This window comes from Corythoichthys intestinalis, chromosome 13 (genome assembly GCF_030265065.1).
Source record: "Corythoichthys intestinalis isolate RoL2023-P3 chromosome 13, ASM3026506v1, whole genome shotgun sequence".
Classification (NCBI taxonomy): domain Eukaryota; kingdom Metazoa; phylum Chordata; class Actinopteri; order Syngnathiformes; family Syngnathidae; genus Corythoichthys; species Corythoichthys intestinalis.
The window spans coordinates 1963512-1989803 of record NC_080407.1 but is presented as its reverse complement, the minus strand read 5'-3'; the positions used below and the strand labels follow the sequence as shown (position 1 = coordinate 1989803).

Below are 26292 nucleotides of genomic sequence, written 5' to 3'. Positions count from 1 at the left end.
TTGTCTCGTTGCAGAAAAGGGTGACAAAATCCAAACGGAGGAAAAGAAAACGTAATGCATGAACAACGTACGCATTTAAAAATCAGTGCTTGTACAAATTACGCCAAGATCGTACAACTTGACAGGTATGAATTATAGTGGACCGTCACAGTTAGGTAGTAACACTCTGTAGCATGGGGCGTCCAACTATCAGTGGTCAGGGCGAAATTATGTGCTTTGGCGAAATCATCTTCGATGGCTTTGCGTGGCATTTCATAAATGTCGGGGATTACGTTGTTGGAGAAATATGTCCGCGAGGGAACAATGTAAAGCAGGTGCACCGTTGCAAATAAATTAACGAAGCCTGCCGTGTGTTTTCACTGGTGTCCTCTTCGGGGTAGTCCTGCTCTGAAAAAGTGATATCTGTGGGTGATGCCGGCTGAGGTGCCGGAGTCATGTAATAAGTGTTGCCACTAGCATAGGGAACAAGCGCTGAGCAATGCTTGCAAATTGTTTTTTTTTTTTTTTTTTCAATATTTTCTCTCCCTCCACATTGCAGTCCCCGGGGAAACCGAAATGTTGCCACAAGCAGATTTGAAAGAAGCCGGTGCTTCCTCAAAATTCGGTCTCTCCACTCCTCCGCTCGCCATAGCGTTTTGTTTTCTTTCTTGTTTCACTTTCACTTCGCTCGTAAGTAGGGTTGTTCCGATCATGTTTTTTTGCTCCCGATCAGATTCCGATCGTTTTAGTTTGAGTATCTGCCGATCCCGATATTTCCCGATCCGATTGTTTTTTTTGCTCCCGATTCAATTCGTCATTCCCGATAATTTTTCCCGATCATATACATTTTGGCAATGCATTAAGAAAAAAATGAATAAAACTCGGACGAATATATACATACAGCATACAGTACATAAGTACTGTATTTGTTTATTATGACAATAAATCCTCAAGAAGGCATTTACATTATTAACATTCTTTCTGTGAAAGGAATCCACGGATAGAAAGACATGTGACTTTGTATATTGTGACTAAATATTGCCATCTAGTGTATTTGTTGAGCTTTCAGTAAACGATACTGCAGCCATGCCCCAAAGCATGATGGGAAGTGGAACCATGACTGTGCGTCGTGCTACCAATGGATATATCTTCTCTGCTTTGGGAAATAACTTGAGGTGTTAAGACAAAGATCAAATGCCACATTGCTTCCCATGATATTTCTAATCATAGAAATTTCAAGGCTTTAGCCAATTGAAGAAAGGCTCCAAAGGCTGCCAAAATTCACTTTACTCATTTAGCGCTGCCTTTTATCTCTTTATATAGGTAAAACGACGTCATTACAGATTGAGCGCGACAATGAGAGAGGGTCGTGCAGCGCATACGTTAATTGCATTATTTTAATGTGACACATTTATTAATAAATTAATTGCCACCGTTATCGGGATATTTTTGATGACCCTACCTTAAGCCTAAACTAAAGACTCTGGATGAGTGTAACATATTATGTCTGTAACGTTAAATACAATTAGAAAACGATTAAATAAAAAAAAAAAATATATATATATATATATATATATATATATTAAAAAAAAGGCATGGCCGATATTTTTATGCCAATTCCGATACTTTGAAAATGACGTGATGCCGATCAATCGGGACATCTCTACTCTTAAGCGAGAGAGGGCGTTTCTCTGCTTCTATAACACAGGTGCTCGACAGCGATCGGACATTTACTTGCGGGGCGGGACTTTCTCCACAGCTGTGCTTCACGTCACACACAGGCACACAGGGCTCGACCAATTCATTCCACAAGCGTTCGGAATAAATTAATTGCAAAACCGAAAAGGCGCGGTTCATAAAGGCGTATTGAACCGTACAGGGTGAACCGTACGGTTCTGCTTTGAACCGCAAACCGTTTCACTGCTAGTGCATATGTATAACAACAAAAATGACTCGTACTTTTAAACAAATTGACAATGTTTGCACAAAAAAAAAAAAAAAAAAAGCATGGTGGGGTAATGTTTCTAATTTTCTAATCATTTTTAAATGTCAGGTTAATATCAAAATGCATTTTGCCCAGACGTGCAATCTTCCACAATCCACTTTTGTAAAATGATAAATGCCCTGAAGAAAAAGAGCAGGCTTGTTCAGGGAAAGCTTACGTAAAACTTGAGTTTACTGACTGCAGTGTGTTTGTGTAAATTATTTTGAAAAGTGCACTTTCTGCAATGAAAGGCGTCACTAACCTTAAGATCTCTGTTTTGTGGGAAAGCATTAATAATTGCTTGGCTGGCCCAAGTTTTTTTTTTTTTTTCTAAATAGAAATTGATTAAATACTCGGGGCAAGATTGCGCTTTAGCACTTTTGCAAAGAGAACACCTTTGTGGCACTGAAATATTTTATTATGACATCATTTTGTGTCATTTTAAAAGGAGCTATATAATGCAAATTTAGTTCAGTTTTATTTAACTTAAAAGTGCAATGTATCTGACTTAAATCTTCCTTGTTTTTAAACTTTTATTTAGGTTTAGGAGTGCGTGTCCCTCGCGTCAGTTGACTGTACTTCTTTGGGGAGTCAACACCATCTGTGGGCTCTCTGAATTGATTTGTGGCTGCTTTTTGTGTCTTGTATTATTCCAGTTCTTATATTAATGTTGAAACCAAGAGCGTAGGTTTGTTCTCAACATTGGTAGGGATGATATAATAGCATCACCTGCATGTACACTTTTTGCTGGGACGGGGCTTTAATAAGACCAAACAGATTGGGTGAACGGGGGTCAGGGCTACATTTCTCACTCAATATGAACCTAATTGATAGATAGGCTAAATGGTGAATGCTAAATAAATCTATTGACTTATACTAACTTTACCACTGTGATACATCTATACATACTGTACATCTATACCATTTTTCACCTAAATCTGGAAAAAAAATTGCTTTCAAATAATGTTTTGAATAGGGCTTTCAAACGATTAAAATTTTTAATCGAGTTAATCATAGCTTAAAAATTAATGAATCGTAATTAATCGCAATTCAAACCATCTATAAAATATGCCATATTTTTATTGTTGGAATGGAAAGATAAGACACAAGACGGATATATACATTCAACATACTGTACATAAGTACTGTACTTGTTGATTATAACAATAAATCCACAAGATGGCATGAACATTCTGTTAAAGCGATCCATGGATAGAAAGACTTGTAGTTCTTAAAAGATAAATTTTAGTACAAGTTATGGAAATTTGATATTATGTTAATGTTTTCGTTTTAATAAAATTTGTAAAATTTTCAATCAAAAAATAAACTAGTAGCTCGCCATTGTTGATGTCAATAATTACACAACTCTCATGGTGCTGAACCCATAAAATCAGTCGCACCCAAATGCCAGCAGAGGGCGACAAAACTCCAAAAAACACAAGTAACAAGTGGACATTGCACTGTGCTGTCATTTTTTTCTGTTTGAGCGAGGCATGTGAGTTAATTGCGTCAAATATTTCCCAGGCTTCAACTGGGACTGTGTGCTTTGGTCAGATGGGACCAAGATTGAGCTTTTTGGCAACAAACACTAAGTGGGTCTGGCGTGCCACGAAAGATGCGCATGCTGAAAAGCACCTCATACCCACTGTGAAGTATGGGGGTGGGTCAGTGATGCTGTGGGGCTGTTTCGCTTCCAAAGGCCCTGGGAATCTTGTTAGGGTGCATGGCATCATGAATGCTTTGAAATACCAGGACATTTTCAATCAAAATCTGTTGCCCTCTGCCCGAAAGCTGAAGATGGGTCGTCACTGAGTCTTTCAGCAAGACAATGACCCTAAACATATGGCCAAATCTACACAGAAATGGTTCACCAGACACAAAATCAAGCTCCTCCCATGGTCATCTCAGTCCCCAGACCTTGTTTTGTTGGCAAAAGGGGGGGTATACAAAGTATTAACACCATGGGTGCTAATAATTGTGACACACATTATTTGATGTCAAATATTTTTTTCTTTATGTGGGATTTTTCCCCACTGAATGAATGCACTTGTATTGAAGGTTCGATTTTTCTCTTTTTTTTTCCATTAAGGTCCCATATTATTTGAATTTTTAAAAATTATTAGAAGCTAAAAAACACGTCTTTTTCAGGGGTGCCAATTATTATGGATGGCACTGTATAAAACTGAAGTCATGATATAATGCAAATAAGGTTGTTTAAAAGTTGCTGGGACAATTTGAGCATCCTGAAACATTGCGTTATGTCCCTACCGTCCCTATGCAAACCTCCGCCCTTGGTTGAAACTGTGCATAGTGTTCCACCAGAATAAAAAATGACTGCTTAAAGTGGGTTCTTGAGGACTTGATCAGACTCTTGTCAAAAACTTCCCTAAACGTTGCGGCGTGGGGAGTTATAAGTTATAGTGCGCGTAAAGGCAGAAACAAATGTACATTCATCATTGTTCTAAAAAGAATCAAATCCCACAGCAGCGTTGGCTCTCGAGCTCCACAACTTCCCTCGGCGTGTACGCCAGAGAAGAAACATTTGAAAAGGCAAAGACGGCAAATGAAAGGAAAATCAATGAGGGCGGATTTTCATTCCAGCGGGCCAGTGTGAAAAATCCAGCCGAGCGTTTCACATGCCGCCGAGCCTGACGCTGACCTCCATTCGGCGTGCAGATCAATGGACAGGACGGAGGCCACCGGGGTATTGATTGATTAATCAAAGCTAATGTTCTTTTGATCAACGCGCCCGCCCTATTAACCGGTGTAGGCGAAGTAAAACAGCATGTTTTATTTACTCATTCGCGGTCTGTGATGTGTTCAAACTGTGACCATCTTGTCATGAATGCTACTCGCTCTTGGTTAATTTCCCAACAAACTAATGCGATAAACCAAGGAACCTGTGAGGCCGTGATTTGCTGATAGTAGTCTTAAAAATAAAAACATATCGAAAAGTTAGACTGTATACAAGTAGTCAAAGGTAGATGGTTAGATCAACACTCGCCTACTTTGCAGGCCCGACTCGTTTCATTTTTAATGATCTCCTCAAGTAGCGAGATTTTCACGTCTTCCTCTCCTCTTTACGCGCCCAAACTTGACGCTCTTGAAATCGCTTCTCGTAATTTCGAAGGTGAGCGCTTCTCTCTCCGTTTGAAAGGCCCCTCGCTCCCTCAGCGCCCTTGGGTTTCTTCAATGTCAGCGCTCACTTCAAACGCCTCCGAATGAGCTCTGAGGACTCCGTCGAGAGTTCCCATTGCAAACAATTATTCAGTCCGCGCTGCTCCGACAGAGATTCCTCTAGATTTATATTACTAGGCCATGAGTCAAATTTCCGTGTCTCGGCGGTATCGTGCGCTTCAGAGGTTCCGCTGTTGACCTCGTGCTCGAGGTGAATGTAGATGATTCGCTATTGAGATATCTACATTACTTGGGAGTGAAATTTGAAGAATAGATTTACTGTGGAAAAGCTACAGCTGGACGCTTGGATTTGTTTACACCGACCGTAATTTTCGGACTATAAACCGCTACTTTTTTTCTGCATTTTGAATCCTGCGGCTTATCGTCCAGAGCGGCTTATTTATTGAATTATTCGGGTTAATAAGTAACACTTTATTGTACAGCAGCATCATAAGACTTTCATAAGACCGTCATAATTATGACATAACACTATCATGAGCATTACTGAATGCTTATGACAGATGTCATAAAGTGTCATCTGGCAAATTATGTCACTAACTCCGTTTATGTCCAGCTCGGATCTTTTACATCAATTCAAAAGTGAGATAATTTGCCGGAATACACGAAATGACATCTGTTATAAGCATTCATTAATGCTCATGACAGTGTCATGTCATAATTATGACGGTCTAATGACAGTCTGATGGCGCCACTGTCAAATAAAGTGTTACCAAATACCATAACTAGCAATTAATGAAACAACTGGAACCATAACTGAGGAAATAATTAGCACAAAACATGAATTTTGATTGTTATTTACATCTGTAGCGCTGCAATGCATGCTAGGAGGCATGTTGGACAACAAAGGTGTTGACAACAGGTGGCAGGAGAGGTTGAATATCTCCCCCAAAGGTTGCCAAATGAAGCTTCATGAAGCAATGAAGATTTGCAGCCAATTGGTTCAAAGCTTCATGGTGGTTCGTTTGGTCTTATGACAGTCGTATGATGCCGCTGTCAAATAAAGTGTTACCTGTTAATATCTTTTCGCGTAAATATCACATAATAAGGTAAGACAGCTGAGGCTTATAGTCCAGTGGGGCTTATCTATGAACAAATGTCGTTTTCGTGCCAAATTTGGTGGGTGGCGGCTTATAGTCAGGTGCGCCTTATAGTGCAAAAATTACGGTACATAGGCACGTGCGAATGGGGTGGGCACACAAAGTTTATGGGACTATTTCATGAGCTCATTTGTTGCTATTGTCATCCATGACTCGAGAATTACCCTTCATCTATTAACTCATTGGCTATCAATGTCACTGAAATACGATCATTTATTGCCATTTATGGCTATTGGTGTCAAATGTTGGATGAATATGTAACATTTTCAAGCAAAAAGACATCTCATAGTTCCATTGACCATGCTTGGCAGCACACTTTGGCCACCAAGGGACACTATAATGCGGATATAGTTTCAGTTTCAGTTTATTCGCACATCAAAATACAGAACATGATCATACGCTAGCAGTTCACATGTTAAGATGGGCAAATAGGACACCCCAAAGAAGCTATTCAGAGCTTTTAGCAGGGGCCCAGTTGGAAAACACATACACACATTCACGCACAGACATACAATTACCTCTGGATAATTTCAAAATTCTGGTTACATTGGATTTGATATAAGACACCAGTGGTGTTATTCAAATAATCAGCATATTACATTGCTAGGAGATGGGTTTTGAGTTGTTTCTTAAAATGGAGATGGAGTGTGACATTTTAAGTGTTTTGTCCAGTTCATTCCAAAACTTTGGTCCTTTGCACACAATGCTAAAGCTTGTACACTTTAGCCTTCGTTTTTTTTTTTTCCTGTGATTTGATGTTTTCTTCTGGTAGTATATGTGTGCTGAGGAGTACAGATTGGGATGAGGTCACCTTATTTATGGTTTAGTCTATAGATAATGTGATACATTACACAAGCATTTTGGTAGTAGTTGTGGTCTTTAAGCCTCGGAAGGTTGTTTTATATCCAGTATATTTGGGCTGCAGCTATCGAATATTTTAGTAATCAAGTAATCGACTGAAAATTCTATCGATTAATCGAGGAATCGGATAAAACGTTTTTTTAGGTAAAGTAAAATTCTAGATATACATGAGATATACATGAAAAAAAGACATGTAATCCTATATTGAACCATTTTCAGTCAATCAGTGTCTTTATTTTCGATGTACATTGTTGAAAACAGCCAACAATTGCATCTCAGATGTGACTAGAAAGAAAAAATTCACTGCTTTCACTCAAAAAAACTTCTAGATCTTATGTAAAAAAAAAAAAAGTTTACTTAAAAATGTAATTACGCTTGATAACATACATCCCTTAAAAGCTAGGTGTTTTTTCCCCACGTGTTTTAATTGAATTTCCGTTTGTGTGACGCTATTTTTAAGTTCTAGTTAAGTTTTAAGTTAGTCTAAACTGTAAGTACTGATAGGATTTTGAGTTTTTGTAGTGTTCAAAATAAATGTATGATACCTGCTGTGTTGAGCACATTAGGGACCAGTGCTACTTGTTTTATTCAGCAATGACTACTGAGCTAAAACTGACAGTTAGCTTTATCCATCCATCCATCCATTATCTTCCGCTTAGTCCAGGGTCGGGTCGCGGGGGCAGCAGCTTTAGCAGGGAAGCCCAGACTTCCCTCTCCCCAGCCACTTCAGCCAGCTCCTCCAGCGGGATTCCAAGGCGTTCCCAGGCCAGCCGAGCGACATAGTCTCTCCACCGTGTCCTGGGTCGACCACGGGGCCTCCCGCCGGTGGGACATGCCCGGAACACCTCTCCAGGGAGGCGTCCAGGAGGCATCCGAACCAGATGCCCAAGCCACCTCAACTGGCTCCTCTCAACGCGGAGGAGTAGCGGCTCGACACCAAGCCCCTCCCGGATGACCGAGCTTCTCACCCTATCTCTAAGGGAGAGCCCGGACACCCTGCGGAGGAAACTCATTTCGGCCGCATGTATCCGGGATCTTGTTCTTTCGGTCACGACACACAGCTCGTGACCATAGGTGAGGGTAGGAACGTAGATCGACAGGTAAATCGAGATCTTCGCCTTTTGGCTCAGCTCCTTCTTCACCACAACGGACCGGCGCAGAGTCCGCATCACTGCAGACGCTGCACCGATCCGCCTGTCAATCTCCCGCTCCCTCCTACCCTCACTCGTGAACAAGACCCCAAGATACTTGAACTCCTCCTAGCTTTATTAAGTTTTAATTTTACACCCTCATCACTCTACAGCGCTGTGTTTTTACAGATTGAATAAAGCTTGTATGTAAGACACGTTAGCCACGCATCGACAGTGGTCATAATCAATAGAAACCTAGCCCTCCGAAGGGCTAACGTTACATGAGCGAGTGACAATAACGTTATATTTATTAGCGCTGAGAAGTCTACTGCTTAAACTTGGCGGCTTTTTACTAACGCTGCCCAAACGCGGCCGAGCCTGTCATTTCGCATCTAGTTCCAAATGCATGCGATATCTATGAGACGCATCGGACACTACCTGCTACCACACTAGCATCATGCGGGCATAGTTTTTAGCAACGACGGCGTAGTTTGTAGCGGCTGTCGGCTGCGGTAAGGTATTTTTTTATTGCTTCTTCCTCTACGCACGTGACGTCATCGCGTTTTCCTGCATTAAAAGCAGTCCGGGCAAAACGTGATGCTTAGAGCTGGCAAAATTAAATGATTCCTCGAGGTGAATAAAATTACTCTCATCAGTTTTAAACTCGAGTGTTCGTTTCAGCTCTACAGTATATACTGTATATGAACACACTTGCAACTGCTCAGACTACAAAACTGTGGCAAAACTCAAACAAATCAAAGCAAGAGTCCACTGCGTTCTTTTTCAAGTATTCACACTGCTACTTTCTGCCCAACACGAGTCAGAGTTCATAATCAGAGCGCAGAACTTTTCAACTTAGTATTTCTGGTCCAGCCCTCTTTGCGCGCTTCCTCTTGAGGTCCTTCAACCCCTCTGGCCTAGGCACCTGGCTTCTTTCATGGTGTGTGGCTATATCATCCAAAATAGATAAGACAGCCTCTCTGTTGCCACAGGAAAGCATTGTGAAGCCTCCCCACCGCCCTCCGCCCCCGAGCAGTGGATCTCTGCAAAAGGCCTCCCCCGAACAAGCTCCAGTCCACAAGTGGAACTTTAAAAGAAGCTGGAGTTGCTACAGCTCTCACCTCCCCGCGGTAACCACCCACGCGGAGGAGGCGCACAAGCCGCAGCCATGTCCTGGAGGGAAAACCAATCTGAGTAAACATGGCTGAATAAATAAATGTGGCAACTTTTTCTTTGTGGGAATTTTGCAATCTAGCTGCAGGACTTGGGTGAAGTTCGCAACAACGGTCCGACATACTTATTGCTTTTTGTTTCGCCATTAATAAGCCGAGATGAATGGCCAGCTGTATTATTGCAGTTTCAAAAGAAGCCATTTTTGATGGAATATTGGGAGACTTCATTTGCAAAAAAAAAAAAAAAAACTCATTTGTTGGAAAGTGTCACAAGCGGAACACGGCTTCATCCGAAACGATGCTGATCAACTTTATGATTGCGAGCGAGCCTCAGACAGGTGAGGCCGGACGGTTTTGATCTCTCAAACATGTATTCCATCTCTTCTCCCGCCATGAGGGAGCATCCAACCAAGGTCAGCGCTCAAAGGCAACGTGGCATCATGGGAAATGAGCGCGTGCCAGCCTCCCACTTTTGCGGGATCAGCGCCGCATCAGAAGGATCGGACTGACACTAGTGAAGTCCCCCGGTATCACCTATCACAACCTGTTTCTGGCGCCGAGGAAACCAAAGACCTGCTTTAATTGTATCATTAATATCATTGCAGTCTGAGGGCCAATTATTCTCGCTTTGAATTTCACCTGCCCGCAACCTTGCGTGCGGATGTTCGAGTCCAAACTGGCTGATCAAAGCCGGCTTGAAAACATGCACTATATGACCTTCAACGGGAAAACAATGTGCTGCACGTTGGCTAACATATGGTATCAATTAGGGGTGGGAACCTCACAATACGATACGATTTGCGATAAAAGGCTCACGATTGGGTGTTACAACACTTATCGATACGTGGGTCAGGAAATCGTTCTCGGATATTCTACAAAACAATAGAGTGATCCCTCGTTTTCCGCGGTTAATGGGGACCACAACCCGCCACGATAAGTGAAAAACTGCGAAGTAGAAAAAAGTAAAAAAAATTTTTTTTTTTGTCTTTTTATTTAAATGCTTCATTGAGTGAGTCCACTAAAATCCAAAGCTGCTCACTTAGGGGCAGTTTACATGGCGACACAAAGACGCAATGACTGGGTTGCGGACCTGCCTTGCATGCATATGGTGTCGGCGAAGACTGAAGATGAAAAATTCTATATCCTGCCTCCAAAGTGGAAGAATTCGATTGCGGTGGGTTGAGGGGGGCTTCCTCGGCATGCATATCAAAGGCTCGCTGTTAACGTCAGCACTCGTACACGTCACATTGGGCAGTCGCAGCGGTGCTACTAAACATTAAAAACAGCAAATATGGCGGAATGTCAGCTTTAATTTACTGTTTTAATAATATTTTTAAATTAAATATGTTGAACGTTTCAATTTTTGTGCCTTTTTCAACAAAAGAAAAATGACATCGCCTCGAGTGGGCGGGCATATTTTATTCGGGGCTGAGGGAGCTTGATGGGGTCAAAGTGCATCATTCTCTGTCGCCCAGTAAATCTGCACTGCCCCCTAGGGCCTGGCATGAATACTACATCGTTTTCATGCGGAATTGCGACATTGTTCAAATGGAGACGCAAATGCAAATTTGAAATTGTTCGTATTCTCGGAGAGTCACCATGTAAACGGCCCCTTACACTCAATGATTTGCCACAGCAACTGTTTAACAAGCAAAACGATGATTGACGCATGCAGCCCTTTGAAGGTCGCGTGTCCGGCAAGATCAAAGCTTAACCGTCTGTCAATCATCGTTTACTTTAATAAGAAAACTCCACTTTCTGACAAACAGGAGCCGTTTACATGGTGACTCTCCGAGAATACGAAAAATTTCAAATTTGCATTTGCGTCTCTATTCGAACAGTGTCGCAATTCCGCATGAAAACGATGTAGTATTCATGCTTTTTTTCAAATCAAGAGTGATACCTTATTAAAACGATATATCGATTCCTGGTGGGAGCATAACTATAACCTTTCTGGCTACAAAGTGTAGAGATGTATCACCTTTTTGCAAAGGTATAGGTTTGGTCTCAACATTGGTATGGACGATATTACCGTAATGCACATAATGCAAACTGGTGCTGCAAGAGTAATCAATTAACTCGAGTATTCGATTAGAAAAAAATATTCAAATTAAATTTTATTGCTTCGAGTATTCGTTTAATTAAAGTGGCGTTGTAATGGTTTGTTTTAAAAGTGTTTGCATATAGTTTTATTGATTAGCGTGGGTACACGGCCCTCTGGTCTGCCTCATTTCACATGGCTGAATCCAACTGCTCCCTGTTAAGACCAACGTAAGCTAAGTTTTTGCTTGAGCTAATGTTTTGTTTGTTTTTTAAATGGACTGGCACATTCAGCAAGTGAAAAGGGATAAATGTAAGTCTGAACATAATGAAAATATTCACTTATTAATAGTAGGGTCTATTCTATCCTTACAACATATGGTAAGACAATCTAAATTACCTATGGCGGAAAACACTCAGGTGACTTGAAGTTCCGCTCTGAGAACCCCAACTTGGCCAAATTTCAAAATTGTCCTATATGCATGTGTGATACATCATTGGAAAGCTTAAAATCTCAATTTTCTTGGGGAATTTTTTTTTAACAGGAGGGAATTTAAAAAAAAAAAAAAAAAAAAAAATTTTTTTTTTTTTTAAACAGCAAAACCCTAACTGGAGGTGAGAGCACGCGAGAGCATAATTAAAGACGCCATGATTTTAACGAGATATTATCGCGTACTTACTACTATTTTCGATCCAAAAACTCCATGTAGAATGTATCACCGAGTGTCAAGACACAGCTGTGAATGGCCACAGCTGGATTTTGGGGGGATTTTATGGGTGAAACATGGTCATATAACAAGGGTCGCGATGCAGAAATCGCAGACATCGAGGAGTGGTCGAGATTTTCATTTTCATATATTTATCCTTTTAAACGTTTTTAATTTTTTTTTTTTTCCGATTTTTCTTTGTATGGAACGATTATTTATCATCTAAAATATCGGGGGAAATGTGACAGTAATGGAAAAAATACAATTAAGCGATAGTTATGAGGTAGATATCCGTGACTTATTTACAGACGCTAATTTTTTCATGACGAAATTAGTTAAAAAGTTTAAAATATGCGAGTGAATAATTTTTTTAAGTTTTTTTTTTTTTTTTTAAACCAAATATTAGACTTTGATTAATGATTCTAAGCTAAAAATGACAGACATTTTGAATAATAAATACGGTTATTTACCTTGTTTTTATGGCTAGGTTGAAACAAAAGCGGTTGCGCGACGTCTGTAAACGGGGATTTCCAGGGTAAAACGGACAAATTAAAAACACAACAGTTCTTTTGGCTTAAAATACAGCAGTTTATTTTAAAGAGGGGTGCAAGAGCAGAAACTGCTTTTTCAGCCTTGTCTGTGTCTTATGCCCTATATATTTGAATTCTTTATATCAGGGGTCCTCAAACTTTTTCCTGTGAGGGCCACATAACTTTTCCTTCCTCTGATGAGGGGCCGGGGTCAGTTTGTAACAGAAAAAGTGTGACGATTGCAGGAGTGCCTATATGTAAAAATGTATTGTTTTTCAGAAAGCCACAATCAAATAACCCTTTCTGGATTCTTCACAGAACAAAAGTAAATAAAATTTAAATTAAAATAAATAATATAATATAATATAATTAGGGCTGTCAAACGATTAAAAATTTTAACCAAGTTAATCACAGCTTAAAAATTAATCATAATTAATCCCAATTCAAACTATCTATAAAATATGCCATATTTTTCTGTAAATTATTGTTGGAATGGAAAGATAAGACACAAGACGGACATATACATTTAACATACTGTACATAAGTACTGTATTTGTTTATTATAACAATAACAAGATGGCATTAACATTATTAACATTCTGTTAAAGCGATCCATGGATAGAAAGACTTGTAGTTCTTAAAAGATAAATGTTAGTACAAGTTATAGAAATTTGATATTAAAACCCCTCTTAACGTTTTCGTTTTATTAAAATTTGTAAAATTTTCAGTCAAAAATTAAACTAGTAGCTCGCCATTGTTGATGTCAATAATTACACCATGCTCATTCATGGTACTAACCCATAAAATCAGTTGGACCCAAACGCCAGCAGAGGGTGCGAAACACCAAAAAACAAGTAACAAGCGGACATTACACTGTACTGTCATTTTAGTCTGTTTGAGCGGGGCATGTGCGTTAATTGCGTCAAATATTTTAACGCCTGTTAACGCAATAATTTTGACAGCCCTAAATTTAATATAATGTAATTAGGGCTGCAGCTATCGAATATTTTAGTAGTCGATTAATCGATGGGCTAGTTAGTTCGAATAATTGAGTAATCGGATAAGGAACATGAAAAATTAAAATACCTGAGCTGAGCCTCAAATGGTCTAACTTTTTTTTTTTTTTTTTTTAAACGATCTATATACAACAAAAGAACAATTGGTTAACTTACATAGAAAAAGTCCGCTAGCTTAAATGCTATAAAATGTTTTTTTTGTTTTTGTTTTTTTTTCCAATGCTCATAACAAATGGTTCAAACATATTCCCACAAAAAACGGCTAAATATACCTATAAACTAAATTATGAATGAGTTTTAAAAAAAAAAAAAATAGCTCAAAGCTTACGCTGGTCTTAACAGGGAGCAGTTGGATTCAGCCATGTGAAAAGAGGCAAACTAGAGGGCAGTGTATCCGCCCTAATCAATAAATCTAAATGCAAACACTTTCAAAGTAAACCATTACAACAACACTTTAATTAAACGAATACTCGAAGCAACAAAATGTAATCCGAATATTTTTTTGTAATCGAATACTCGAGTTAATCGATTAATCATTGCAGCACTAGATATAATATAATAATAACACTATTAATTAAATAGATAATAACCAAATAGCCCTCTCTGGGTTCTTCACGGAAAAAAGCCAGGAAATAAATAACAATATTGGGGGAAAAAAAAAAAAATCTAAATGCTCTCTGGTATTGTTCAGGAGGCCGGACCAAATGTGGAGGCGGGCCGTAGTTTGGGGACCCCTGCTTTATATAATGAAATAAGGTTGCCTAAAAGTTGGTGGGGACAATTTAAGCATCCTGAAAAGTTGCTAGTGTTATGTCCCTATGCAAACCTACGCCCTTGCCTTTTTGTTATTGCCACACCCCTTGTATCAATAATGAATGGTATTATTAGTAATTTTGCTCAATACTGTACACGAGGGTTTGTGTGATTTGAGGCCAAATGACAGGTCTTTTTTCACGCTATGACGTCCAATTGAATCTCGTCTTGACAGCTAAAAGACACACTGCTTCACCCACATTTTGCTACTCATCAGGCTGTCATTGATAAGTCACCGTTGACTACCTTTTTTTCCTTTCAAGTGACAAAGAGGACAATGGAATGTCTGATCTATCGTTTTTTATTGTGTGCTGACTTGAAGTTGTAACTATAAACTCGGCTCAAACAAGCTGACCACAAAGTCCAATAGCAAAATGAAATCTAGGGCTACTTTTACTTTTCAAACATGTACATTCATTCTTCACGGGCCGCAAACAGCATGACAAATCCAAAGTGCCGTTCATAATGGATAGTGGGGCCATTACTGACAGCGTGGCCCGCTCGGCCATTTTTTCTTCATCATAAACTACGTGTGGGACGCCGGGACCTGGGAAAGTGTCGTTTTTCACCGCCGCTGCGGGCTAAAGAAACACTGATGAATTAAACAAGGGGGGAACAATCAATCTGAGCGAGCCGATTTGTCAGGCGTGAGGGACTTGATCACCACCGGCCTGCCGGGTGTTCATCCGAACCCACCTCTCGGTGGGCGGAGGGCACAACGCAAACAAACCGTGCGCAATTCCTAATGGCATCTGTAGTCCGGCGAATGATTAGTGTGGCAGTTTAATTTTGCTTTTTGTTAAAGGACGAGAGATGATCTCCGCCAAACCCTCCCAGTAGAAATTGATTGATTTATTCTATCGCTGTCAATGGCAGCCAATCAGTTCATAAATGCAGGGATAGATTTTAGCACTAATGTGGGCGCCCGGACATAATCATCAGGTCCTCATGCGTGTACGAGATTGTACTCAGTTGGGTTTTGACACAGAGAACAAAACCATTGAATTGAACTTAATGAAGCGAAACGGTGTGTAACTGTGTATGTGTGTGATAGGGATCTAAGTAGATGGCCTAGGGAATCAATCAAGCAGGTTCCAGCCTCCATCTTATCAAGTGGCAGCGCGCTGACCGATGGTTCAGATTTGAGATGATCTACATGCCTTTATGTAAGTGGGACTAATCCATCAAGAAGAGGCCCATGCTAGCTCACTCCATCATCGCTGCGAGTCCACACAGTGGTTTTATTATTTCTTTTTATCTGTAAGCAGTGGAGGTGGTGGTGGGGATTAGAAGGGAAAACAATTTAAAAGTTGTCAGGTCGCATCATTTATTTCCATCAGAGATGACATCATTCAGTCTCAATACATCACACAGTCAGCGTGTCTTTAAACCAGGAGTGTCCAAACTTTTTGCAAAGGGGGCCAGATTTGGTGTGGTAAAAATGTAGGGGGCCGACTTTGGCTGACAACCTTTACATAGAACAATATATTCAAGCAAATTTTAGCAAGCCACTCTGTGTGTCACATTTGCCTCATTATCTTTTTTAATCACTGAATTGGCCCTAATATAAGACGGTGTTTTTTGCATTGAAATAAGACTGAAAAAGTGGGGGTCGTCTTATATTCGCGGTCTAGACGTTATACTCATTCACGAGGCTAGACGGCGCCAGATATCATTGAAGCGATGTTCTGTCATGACAGATCTCAGCTACTCTCAAGTTTAACCAGTTTGCATTATTGCAATGTTTTTCCTTATTCAGATTTGTTTCAAGACTACAGTTCCAGTTAGACTTCACTTTGATGGTTAATGCAGTTATTGCAATTTTGTTGATTGGTTTATTTACATTTCAAAAACCAGAAGCCATTCATTTACGAATGTGATTGCACTTTATTTAAATGTTCAGATATTAAGATTTGAATGAGGCAATATAACATGCTTTTTCTATCAAATATATTGTTATAATCATTTGTTTCAGATGTACTGAAATTAAAATTAATTTGGTGTTCAAAACGTTTTTATTCAAACTTGAGTCTTGAAAAAGAGGGGGTTGTCTTATAATCAGAGCCGTCTTATATTTGGGCCTATATGGTAATAATTTCAACAATCTCGCAACTAGCCTTGTGGCGTTCTTTCGACTTTCGGGCTCTTGCGAAATACTGCTCCGTGAAATTAAATTTGCTTCAAGTTCTCGCTGCCTATAATCTTGTCGTACAGGTCAGCGTGTCTTGTTTGGTAATATCGCCTCACATTGAACGCTTTAAAAACAGCGAATGTCTCTTTGCAAATGAAGCAGACACGGTTGTTGCGTATTTTAGTGAAAAAATAGTCCAATTTTCACCTATCCTTGAAGCGTCGGCCGTCGCGGTCAACTTTTTTTGTTGATTGTCGACATTTTAGAAAATTGGGAGTAATGTTGCTTAGAGTGCTGCTGCCTTTTAGTGGGTAAATGAGGAGCAGCATTTAGTGTGTAAGCTACTTCTTCATATGCTGGTGGCAGTACTGCTGACCAATTTATGATAGGGATCCTCTATTTTTAAGATAAGTAATTCTTAAAAGATAAATGTTAGTATGAGTTATAATAATTTGGTATTAAAACCCCTCTTAATGTTTTTGTTTTAATAAAGTTGGTGAAATTATTTTAAGTGATAGGTCGCCATTCTTGTTACGTCGCAGTGCATGACGTCACCGGGCCCGTTGCCGAAATTCCAGCGTGTCACTCGTTAGCTTTCCCAACATGTCGTCGATTCTACCCTTCCTATTTGAACCAGATCTGAAAAGTGAGGAGCAGGACAGCATCCAGGGACCAAAATGGGGAGAAGCTTCCACTTATGCACATTTATTCACTAAAAATAATAATTCCACCTTGACCACTCACTTCACTCCCCTTGTTTCCATTTGACTGGAAATTGCATCCAAAAGCAGCACATTTTACTTGGCGAGTTTAGGCAGCAATAAGCAATTGTTGAACACGCTACACATTTGGAAAGATCCCAATGACGTCATCACTGCGAGCCCACAAACCATGGCGCCAACTAACGCTCAAAATATGCACTAAATATTATAAAATATTGCCATTGATTTAACATTTTATGTGCTGCTAACAACATATTTTAGTACAAGAGATCAATTGTGGTTTATTAGAGCCTACATGTATTTAAGGTAGAGGATCACTTTAAGTCTGTGTGCGGGCCAGATGTCATTGATTTTATGACAGAGGCTAGGGGCCGGATGAAATTTGACCACGGGCCGGATTTGGCCCCCGGGTCGGACTTTGGAAGTGTCTGCTTTAAACTGTATAGAAAATGGAGGGAACAATGCTCATTAGGGTTTTAAATACAGCCTTTGCACATTTTCAGAGTTTTTTTTTTTTTTTTTAATCACTGATTTAGATTCCTTCAAGTCTCATTCACGCCAAACCTCACGTAACATGGCCTCATTCCCAGCCTTTTCCCTCCTTGAGCAGGAGCCAAAATGGCTCCCTGGAGTTTATCCCCCATCAAATCCTGTATATTCCCTCCTGTAATTAATTCACTCATTTACACTGTTTTTCCTTCAAGGTCAAGTCTTCTGATATCTTGATTTTGAAAAAGAAGCGGAAAGAGAAAGAAGCGGGAGAGTTTTTGGTCTTCAAATGATTCCTCAGTTTTGTGAGCTGTTCAATCGGATCTTTTAAACTCACTTAACGCCCCCGATTAATCCTCCGCAACCTTTCGTCGGCTCGGCGTCCCGCTAATGAAATTAAGAAGGAGAAGCCTCCATCGTGGATTCAGCGCACATCACGTTGGAAGGTCGGAGTACTTGAGGAGCAAGTTTGAAAGAGTTACGAGACGTCGCTGGCTAAGTTTGGGCTTTGTATTGAGATAAAAAATTAGACATTGAAGCACACTCAAAAGTAAAATTCAGGCACTCATTTGAGTACAGTAGCTGAACTATACAGAAGTGGAAAGCTGAAAAAAATTGTCAGCCAAGGACTTTGAAATAATTGGGCATTGGCTGTATCAAAAAATGAATGCGATTTTGAGGCTTGCGCGGTGAACTTGAGGTCCTTGTTGTTCTGTTGTCACATCTCCAGAGCTTCAGGCCATTGGAAGCTCATGATAGGCCGCATACTGTCCTGTTACATGATGATAAATCTGTGCAGGCAACAACACGTTATTACAGAAACAGTCTGAGTGACCTCAGACGTTTATAGACTCACCTGTCGTTCAATATCGGCCAACAAGCTGCTTGCTCCTAAACGGAAAAGGTGAGGCGAGAGCCAGTCATTGCCGAGTTCTTCTTTGATCAGCACAAGCCACACCAAAGACTCTTTAGCTGTTCGGATGCCCCCCGCTGGCTTGAAGCCCACCTGAAGGCACACGCCACAGAATTGCAGTCTGATTAGACTGCTAGAAAGTTGAGACGTTTTGTGATACTTTACCTTGTGACCTGTTCGCAAGAAGTAGTCGCGGATGGCCCTCACCATCACTACGGCGACGGGGTAGGTGGCATTGACGGATTCTTTTCCCGTTGAGGTCTTGATGAAGTCTGAGCCTGGCGTGTTTGTACAGTAGATTTAAAAGATTTTTTAAAAATGGGTCTTTACTACTGGTGCACAGTAATTATTGGTCCTAGAATTATCGGTCCGATAATAGGAATTATGACGTCATCCCGATAAATCCAATAACATAATTAATAGGACCGATAATACAGTAGAACTGTGCTCGCTGACTGGGAAATCACTTGACCATTTGCGGGGCATTGCTGCCACCTGCCGGTCAGAATAATTCGCTGCATCTATAATTTGGCCCGTAAACTCATTCACTTTACACAGTGCTGTGTCTAGCGTTAGCATTGACAATCATGAATGCTTTCTGTTACTTACGTTTCCGCCTCGGAAATATATGTAAGTATTTATGTTTACTATAACATATGGATGTACAATATATTAAAGATGTCGCCGATCGATTGTGTCCGATCATGTCATTTTCAAAGTATCGGAATCGGCAAAAAAATATCGGACATGCCTTTTTTTAATATATATATTTTTTAATTAAATCGTTTTATAATTGTACTTAACGCTACAGACAAAATGTCTTACACTCATCCAGAGTCTTTAGTTTTGGCTTAAAGTAGGGCTATCAAATTTATCGCGTTAACGGCAGTAATTAATTTTTTTAAAATTAATCACGTTATAATATTTCATGCAATTAACGCATGCGCTGCACGATTCACTCACTCATTGTCTTGTTTGTGTAATGACGCCGTATTATCTAAATATAGAGCTAAAAGGCAGCGTAAAATGAATAGAGTGAATTTTGGCAGTCTTTGGAGCTTTTTTTTAATTGGCTACAGCCTTACAATCCCTCTCTCAACAATTAGAAATATCATGGGAAGCAATGCGGGGAAGAAAGGTCGTAGTTGATCTTTTTCTTAACACCCTATGTTATATCCCAACGCAGAGAAGATATATCAATTGGTGCCACTACGCGCAGTCATGGTTGCACTTCCCATCATGCATTTGGGCAGAACAGTTAAATGGCTACAGTATCATTTACTGAAAGCTCAACAAATACACTAGATGGCAATATTTAGTCACAATATGCAAAGTTACATTTATCCTTTAAGAATTACGAGCCTTTCTATCCGTGGATCCCTCTCACAGAAAGAATGTCAATAATGTAAATGCTATCTTGAGGATTTATTGTCATAATAAACAAATACAGTACTTATGTACTGTATGTTGAATGTATACATTCGTCCGAGTTTTATTAATTTTTTTCTTAATGCATTGCCAAAATGTATATGATCGGGAAAAATTATCGGGAATGATTGGAATTGAATCGGGAGCAAAAACAAAAATGCCACCGGATCGGGAAATATCGGGATCGGCAGATACTCAAACTAAACCGATCGGGATCGGATCGGGAGCAAAAAAAACATGATCGGAACAACCCTACCGATAATACAGTATGAACTGTGCTCGCTGGCTGGGAAATCAGTTGACCATTTGCGGGGCATTGCTGCCACCTGCCAGTCAGAATAATTCGCTGCACCTATAATTTGCCCCACAAACTCACTTTACACAGTGCTGTGTCTAGCGTTAGCATCGACAATCGTGAATGCTTTCTGTTACTTACATTTCCACCTCGGAAATCTATGTAAGGATTTATGTTTAATATAACATATGGATGTGCAATATATGTTTACTTCGGTGGTGAAGGGTCATATGTACAGAACTTCATAAGTTGTTGTGTTATAGAAACCAGCCAATGCTTAAGGCTAGTAGCTCAAACTAGTGTGCTATGCTATACATACATATATAATAGTCATGTAATGTTAGTCCTGTCAGCATGCTTGGTAGGATTTTATACTATGCAGAGAATAAACCTCATACTTTATTGAATATGGGTTGACACACTGCCGTTTATATTGATTATTATAAGGCAAGCCATTAATCCTTTTTGTTCTACCATGTTTTTGTTATGAGGAATGAGTGATAAACCTTACCATATAATGTTTACAGTGTTTGTTATAAGTTAGTAAGTTATTGAGAGGCTTTTTGGTTATTGATAGGCTTGCTGTCCCAACATGTCTCCCGGGTTAAGAAAGTTGTTTCATGGACCAAGACCACAACAGTCTCCTGTAGCACAAAATATTTTTATCTGATGACAAAGCACAATACCTGTTGGGTTTATGTTTTAGTTCATTGTTCAAGAAAACATCTTCAATTATATTGACTAATTGATTGTGATTGAATCCAATTATATTTAATTGAAAAAATAAATATTGGCACTTTATTTGAAGTCAAGACTGTTCTTGTCTTTTTGTTCATTATAATAATGTTCATGTCATTATGAAAATTCGGGTGAGATCAAAGGCAAATCTATGTTGAATCCACCATTATTATTTTTTCAACCTCCAGGTGTTGTTAATAAACTCGGGCGAATTTACATTTTAAAAATTATATATTATCGGTTATCGATATCAGTATCGGCTTTGAGGAGCAGGAAGTTATCGATATCGGTTTCAAAAAATGGATATCGTGCCCCCCTAGTCTTTAAATGAAGAAATACAAGAAGGTGCAAAGTGGACGCTTCATAGTCCGGTCAGACAAGAACAGATGTTGCTGCTGATGGCTAACAGAGGGCAGCTGTACTCTCATCAATAAAATCCTTCATTTTCCCTTCCTTCACAGCCAATTATCAGCTTTCCCGTTAAAAATAGAAGATGAAATGGCACTCTTTTAATACATTATCCGCAAACTATAAGAGTGATCATCAGCTCTTCGTGTCTCTCTGGTGTATAATGACTGTTCATTACGGAACAGAACAAGATGAACATTTTCCAGTTCATTACAGGCCTGCGCTATGTATTTTTCCAGGCAGGTCGTCGTCTTTTTTTTTTTTTTTTTTTTAGCATTTCTCCCCCATCTCTCCCTCAAAGTGGCATAATCCTCAAGATTCGTTATGGGGTGTCTTAATTACCAGATAATGGATAACGGTTATTAAATACGGGTGGCGGTAATGAAGCTCCATTCATTCATTTGTGTGAGAAGGGGGGGGGCAGAAAAATAGCTGGCGTCAGAGATTAAGAGGTGAAATTATCATTCAATTTCAGGAATCTCATATGCAATTCATAGGAACAAGAGGAGATTAAGAAGGGAGAGTGGCGACAAAAGCAATGCATTTTAATAATGATCTCTATCAGGACAAGTCTGTTGGTTAATATTACGTGACGCTCGTTAGCCCTTAAATACCTGCAACATGAAGTAATTATCAGAGAATCCAAAAATTTGAAAAATAAGGTCCGAATGAAACCTTTTTTTTCAAATTTGTAAAAAGTCAAAATGAATGTGTAATAAGTAGGGCTGTCAAAATTATCGCGTTGACGGGCGGCAATTAATTTTTTAAATTAATCACGTTAAAATATTTGACGCAATTAACGCACATGCCCCGCTCAGACAGATTTAAATGACAGTACAGTGAAATGCCCACTTGTTAATTGTGTTTTATGGAGTTTTGCCGCCCTCTGCTGGCGCTTGGGTGCGACTAATTTTATAGGCTTCAGCACCCATGAGCATTGTGTAAGTTTTATTGACATCAACAATGGCGGGCTACTAGTTTATTTCTTGATTGAAAATTTTACAAATTTTATTACAACCAAAACATTAAGAGGGGTTTTAATATAAAATTTCTATAACTTGTACTAACACTTATCTTTTAGGAACTACAAGTCTTTCTATCCATGGATTGCTTTAACAGAATGTTAATAATGTTAATGCCATCTTGTTGACTTATTGTTCTAATAAACAAATACATTCCTTATGTACCGTATGTTGAATGTATATATCCATCTTGTCTTATCTTTCCATTCCAACAATAATTTACAGAAAAATATGGCATATTTTATAGATGGTTTGAATTGTGATTAATTGCGATTAATTACGATTAATTAATTTTTAAGCTGTAATTAACTCGATTTAAAATTTTAATCGTTTGACAGCCCTAGTAATAAGCGCTCTAATATCTATAACCCTTTCTAAATCCTGTTTTTTTTTTTTTCATGGAACCTGCAGATGTATGTGTTGACTTGCATCCATCTTTTTTTTTTCCAAAAAGAAGTGTCATAATTCTGAATTAGTCTCAAAATCATGAAATTTTAGGTTTATCAAATGTGATACATTTGGCAATAAAGGGTTAAGTCACTATCTGCCACTGACGGCGATAGACGTCAAACGCATTTCGACTCGGAAAGGCTGGCGGCAAATGATCTCTCCTTGAAACTGACCGGCCATCATGGCGACCAAACTGGCTTTGTAGACATTAGTGAATGTGCCCAGCTCGCCGATTGCCAGAATGGTCTTCATGTGAGCGTCGCCACAGGCTTCTCTGAATTGACAGATCTCATCATACATCGCTGCGGAAGGCAAAAAAGGACTGAAAATGAACCTGGACAGGTTTTAGTGTACTATAAAATGTTAGTTTCATGGTGGTTTTTACCTTCCCACTGTCCAGTGATTGCGAGCGTCCTATTGATGACAATGTCAATCTCAGTGGCGCCATCCGCCACAGCCATGCGGACCTCCATCAGGCGGGTTTCCAGTGGGGTTTGACCAGCTGGGAAACCAGTGGCGACTAGGAGAGGACATTTTGACAGAAAATACCTTCTTGAAATATATTTCAGATTCACCAGCATTTTTTAATATTACGATGGCGCTCGGCATTTTTTTTTGTTTTTGTTTGACCATTTGTTTTACCGGTTTTTAAATACTAACCTGATGCAATCGGAAGATTGGAGTTGGCGGCTTTAAGTGATTTGACCGCATCAGCCACGCGTGATGGATACACGCACACAGCACCGGTTGTCACCCCTTTCGAGACACACAAAAAAAAAGACAAAAAGGATTTTCTTTATGGTCTTTGTTTCCCTCTGCAGGTTTTAAACAGAACTGCAGTATGGGTCCATGGCTGCATACCAGAGAAAAACATTTTGAGGGAGACAAAATACTTGTAGAGTAGCTAAAAATATATGTATATATTAAGGCTGTCAAACGATTAAAATTTTTAATCGAGTTAATTACAGCTTAAAAATTAATTAATCGTAATTAAAGGCACTTCAAACCTATAAAATATACCATATTTTTCTGTAAATTATTGTTAGAATGGAAAGATAAGACACAAGACGGATATATACATTCAACATACAGGACATAAGTACTGTATTTATTATAACAATAAATCAACAAGATGCCATTAACATGATTAACATTCTCTTAAAGCGATCCATGGATAGAAAAACTTGTAGTTCTTGAAAGATAAATGTTAGTACAAGTTATAGAAATTTTATATTAAAACCCCTCTTAATGTTTTCGTTTTATTAAAATTTTCAATCAAAAAATAAACTAGTAGCTCGCCATTGTTGACGTCAATAATTACACCATGCTCACTCATGGTACTAACCCATAAAATCAGTTGGACCCAAGCGCCAGCAGAGGGCGCCAAACACCACAAAACAAGTAACAAGCTGACATTACATTGTACTGTCATTTTATTCTGTTTGAGCGGGGCATGTGCGTTAATTGCGTCAAATATTTTAACGTGATTCATTTAAAAAATTAATTACCGGCCGTTAACGCCATATTTTTGACAGCCCTAATATATATAATTTGCCTTTTAAAACAAACCTTTGTCATGCATGTCAATCTTCTTGAGGAGCTCATACTGGAGGGGCTGGGTTGCCTTCATGCACAGCCGGTGGACGTTAGACGGCGTGTCATCTCCGGCCAAAGTGGTCAGGTCAATGCACGAGATGGCTTTCAGCAGCCATGCAGCCTGCAAAAGAGTATGAATCTATTACTACAGTGTTTCTTGAAAATACTACGCTCTCCAATTTATATATTGAGTTGTACACATGGCAAGTGATTGATAAAATTACAACAACAAAAAAGTTGACGCCATTATGATGTAATGTAATGTATAAATGTTGTACCTGCCACTGTTTTGAGGGGATTTTCAGTCCTTGGATGTACTGAGCCCTCCTTAACACAGCTTGTGTGTTCACTCTCACTTTGGAAACCCATTCGAGATCTGATGTGCAGAGAGCATCTTGTGTAAACAGTTTAGCTGTCTATAAATTTCATATACTCGTCTCCGTGAGTCCGTCTCTCTGAGTTTTTTTATTCAACCAACTTAGTAACGCATAGTAACGCACGCCTTTCCCGCCTCAGTAACGGTAACGGCGTTGCCAAGATGAGAAAAGTAATTAGATTACTCACTACAGAAGAAAATAACGCCGTTAGTAACGCCATTATATTCTAACAACACTGCTCATCAGTGATTGGGCACACAACTGACTTAAAATGTTTGGTAGCAACTGGTTTCAATTGCTCTTTAAGTCTCCTTAGACAGAGGGTTCACTTACTTATTTTCCCCCCTTCTGTCATTGTTTGCATGATATCCTCATTTAAATATCAAAATCTATAAATGTTTGAGTGGTTTTAGTAAAAGCTGACTGTTTTTCCATCTGTTTGATTTTAACAAAGATCACATTTGATGGTGATTTTATGCAGAAATGTGAGAAATTCCAAAAGGTTCAGACACTTTTTCATACCACTGTATAGCATATCATTGCGTTTTGTGCAAGTGTTCCCAACTCATTAGCTGCCATTGACGACGAAAGACGTCCACTCCATCATGGATTGGACGTCAATGGCAGACAATATGTCTAATTTCTATAACAGAGGAAAGCGGAGTAAATGAGTGATCACCAGTTCTAAATTACATGATCACGAGACAGCTTTCAGTCAACATTTCTTCGCAAGAAAACGTGGGGGGGGAAACGCCTCATGTTGCAAAACCTGTTTTCACAATTCCATTACTGTGCTTTGCAGGTCGTTTACCTCCAAAGTGTAACTTATTAAGCAAACGATAACAGAACGCAATTGTGAGATGCTTTACATGTCGGGTTTTTTTTCTCCTTCTTCTTACCGCAGTGATTGCATTTATCAGATGTAGCTGTCTGAAACTTACCGAGCTGGATCCCCGGATTTCTTGCAGACATGATGATAAATTCTGTTTTTAAGCGTCGATATTGTTTTCGAGCCTCGCACTGAAGCTGTCAGACAGCATTTCCTGTCCCCGAGTCCGAAGAATACAGGAAAAAGAATCCCTCCACAATAAAATATCCAGCCACAACGTGCGTGAGTTTTTAGTGCCCGTTAACATTAAATTGAATAGTAGGAATACATTTGAAAATATGTGTCTTAATCTTAAACGCAATACATT

General features: G+C 39.4%; 2 protein-coding genes across 4 annotated transcripts in view; one reads left to right on the top strand and one right to left on the bottom strand.

The window, feature by feature from the left end:
* Nucleotides 1-26292, top strand: part of tmbim4 (transmembrane BAX inhibitor motif containing 4) — a 138573-nt gene that overhangs the window by 40281 nt on the left and 72000 nt on the right. The gene's annotated exons all lie outside the window — the stretch shown is intronic.
* On the bottom strand, nt 15613-26150 carry dera (deoxyribose-phosphate aldolase (putative)). Its single transcript, XM_057853855.1, has 9 exons — nt 26038-26150; nt 24998-25095; nt 24693-24840; nt 23784-23879; nt 23509-23643; nt 23297-23425; nt 18948-19060; nt 18726-18875; nt 15613-18660 (listed from the first exon to the last, which is right to left on the bottom strand). Exons 1-9 carry the CDS (start codon nt 26066-26068, stop codon nt 18604-18606), a joined length of 957 nt encoding a protein of 318 aa, XP_057709838.1. The 5' UTR covers nt 26069-26150; the 3' UTR covers nt 15613-18603.

Bases quoted from the DNA above. Each gene is read 5' to 3' on its own strand.
- dera (XM_057853855.1), bottom strand. From the start codon at position 26,068: ATGTCTGCAAGAAATCCGGGGATCCAGCTCG. The intron at 25,096-26,037 runs GTAAGTTTCAGA...TCTGCACATCAG, and splicing joins AAATCCGGGGATCCAGCTCG to ATCTCGAATGGGTTTCCAAA. The intron at 24,841-24,997 runs GTACAACATTTA...ACTCTTTTGCAG, and splicing joins TCCCCTCAAAACAGTGGCAG to GCTGCATGGCTGCTGAAAGC.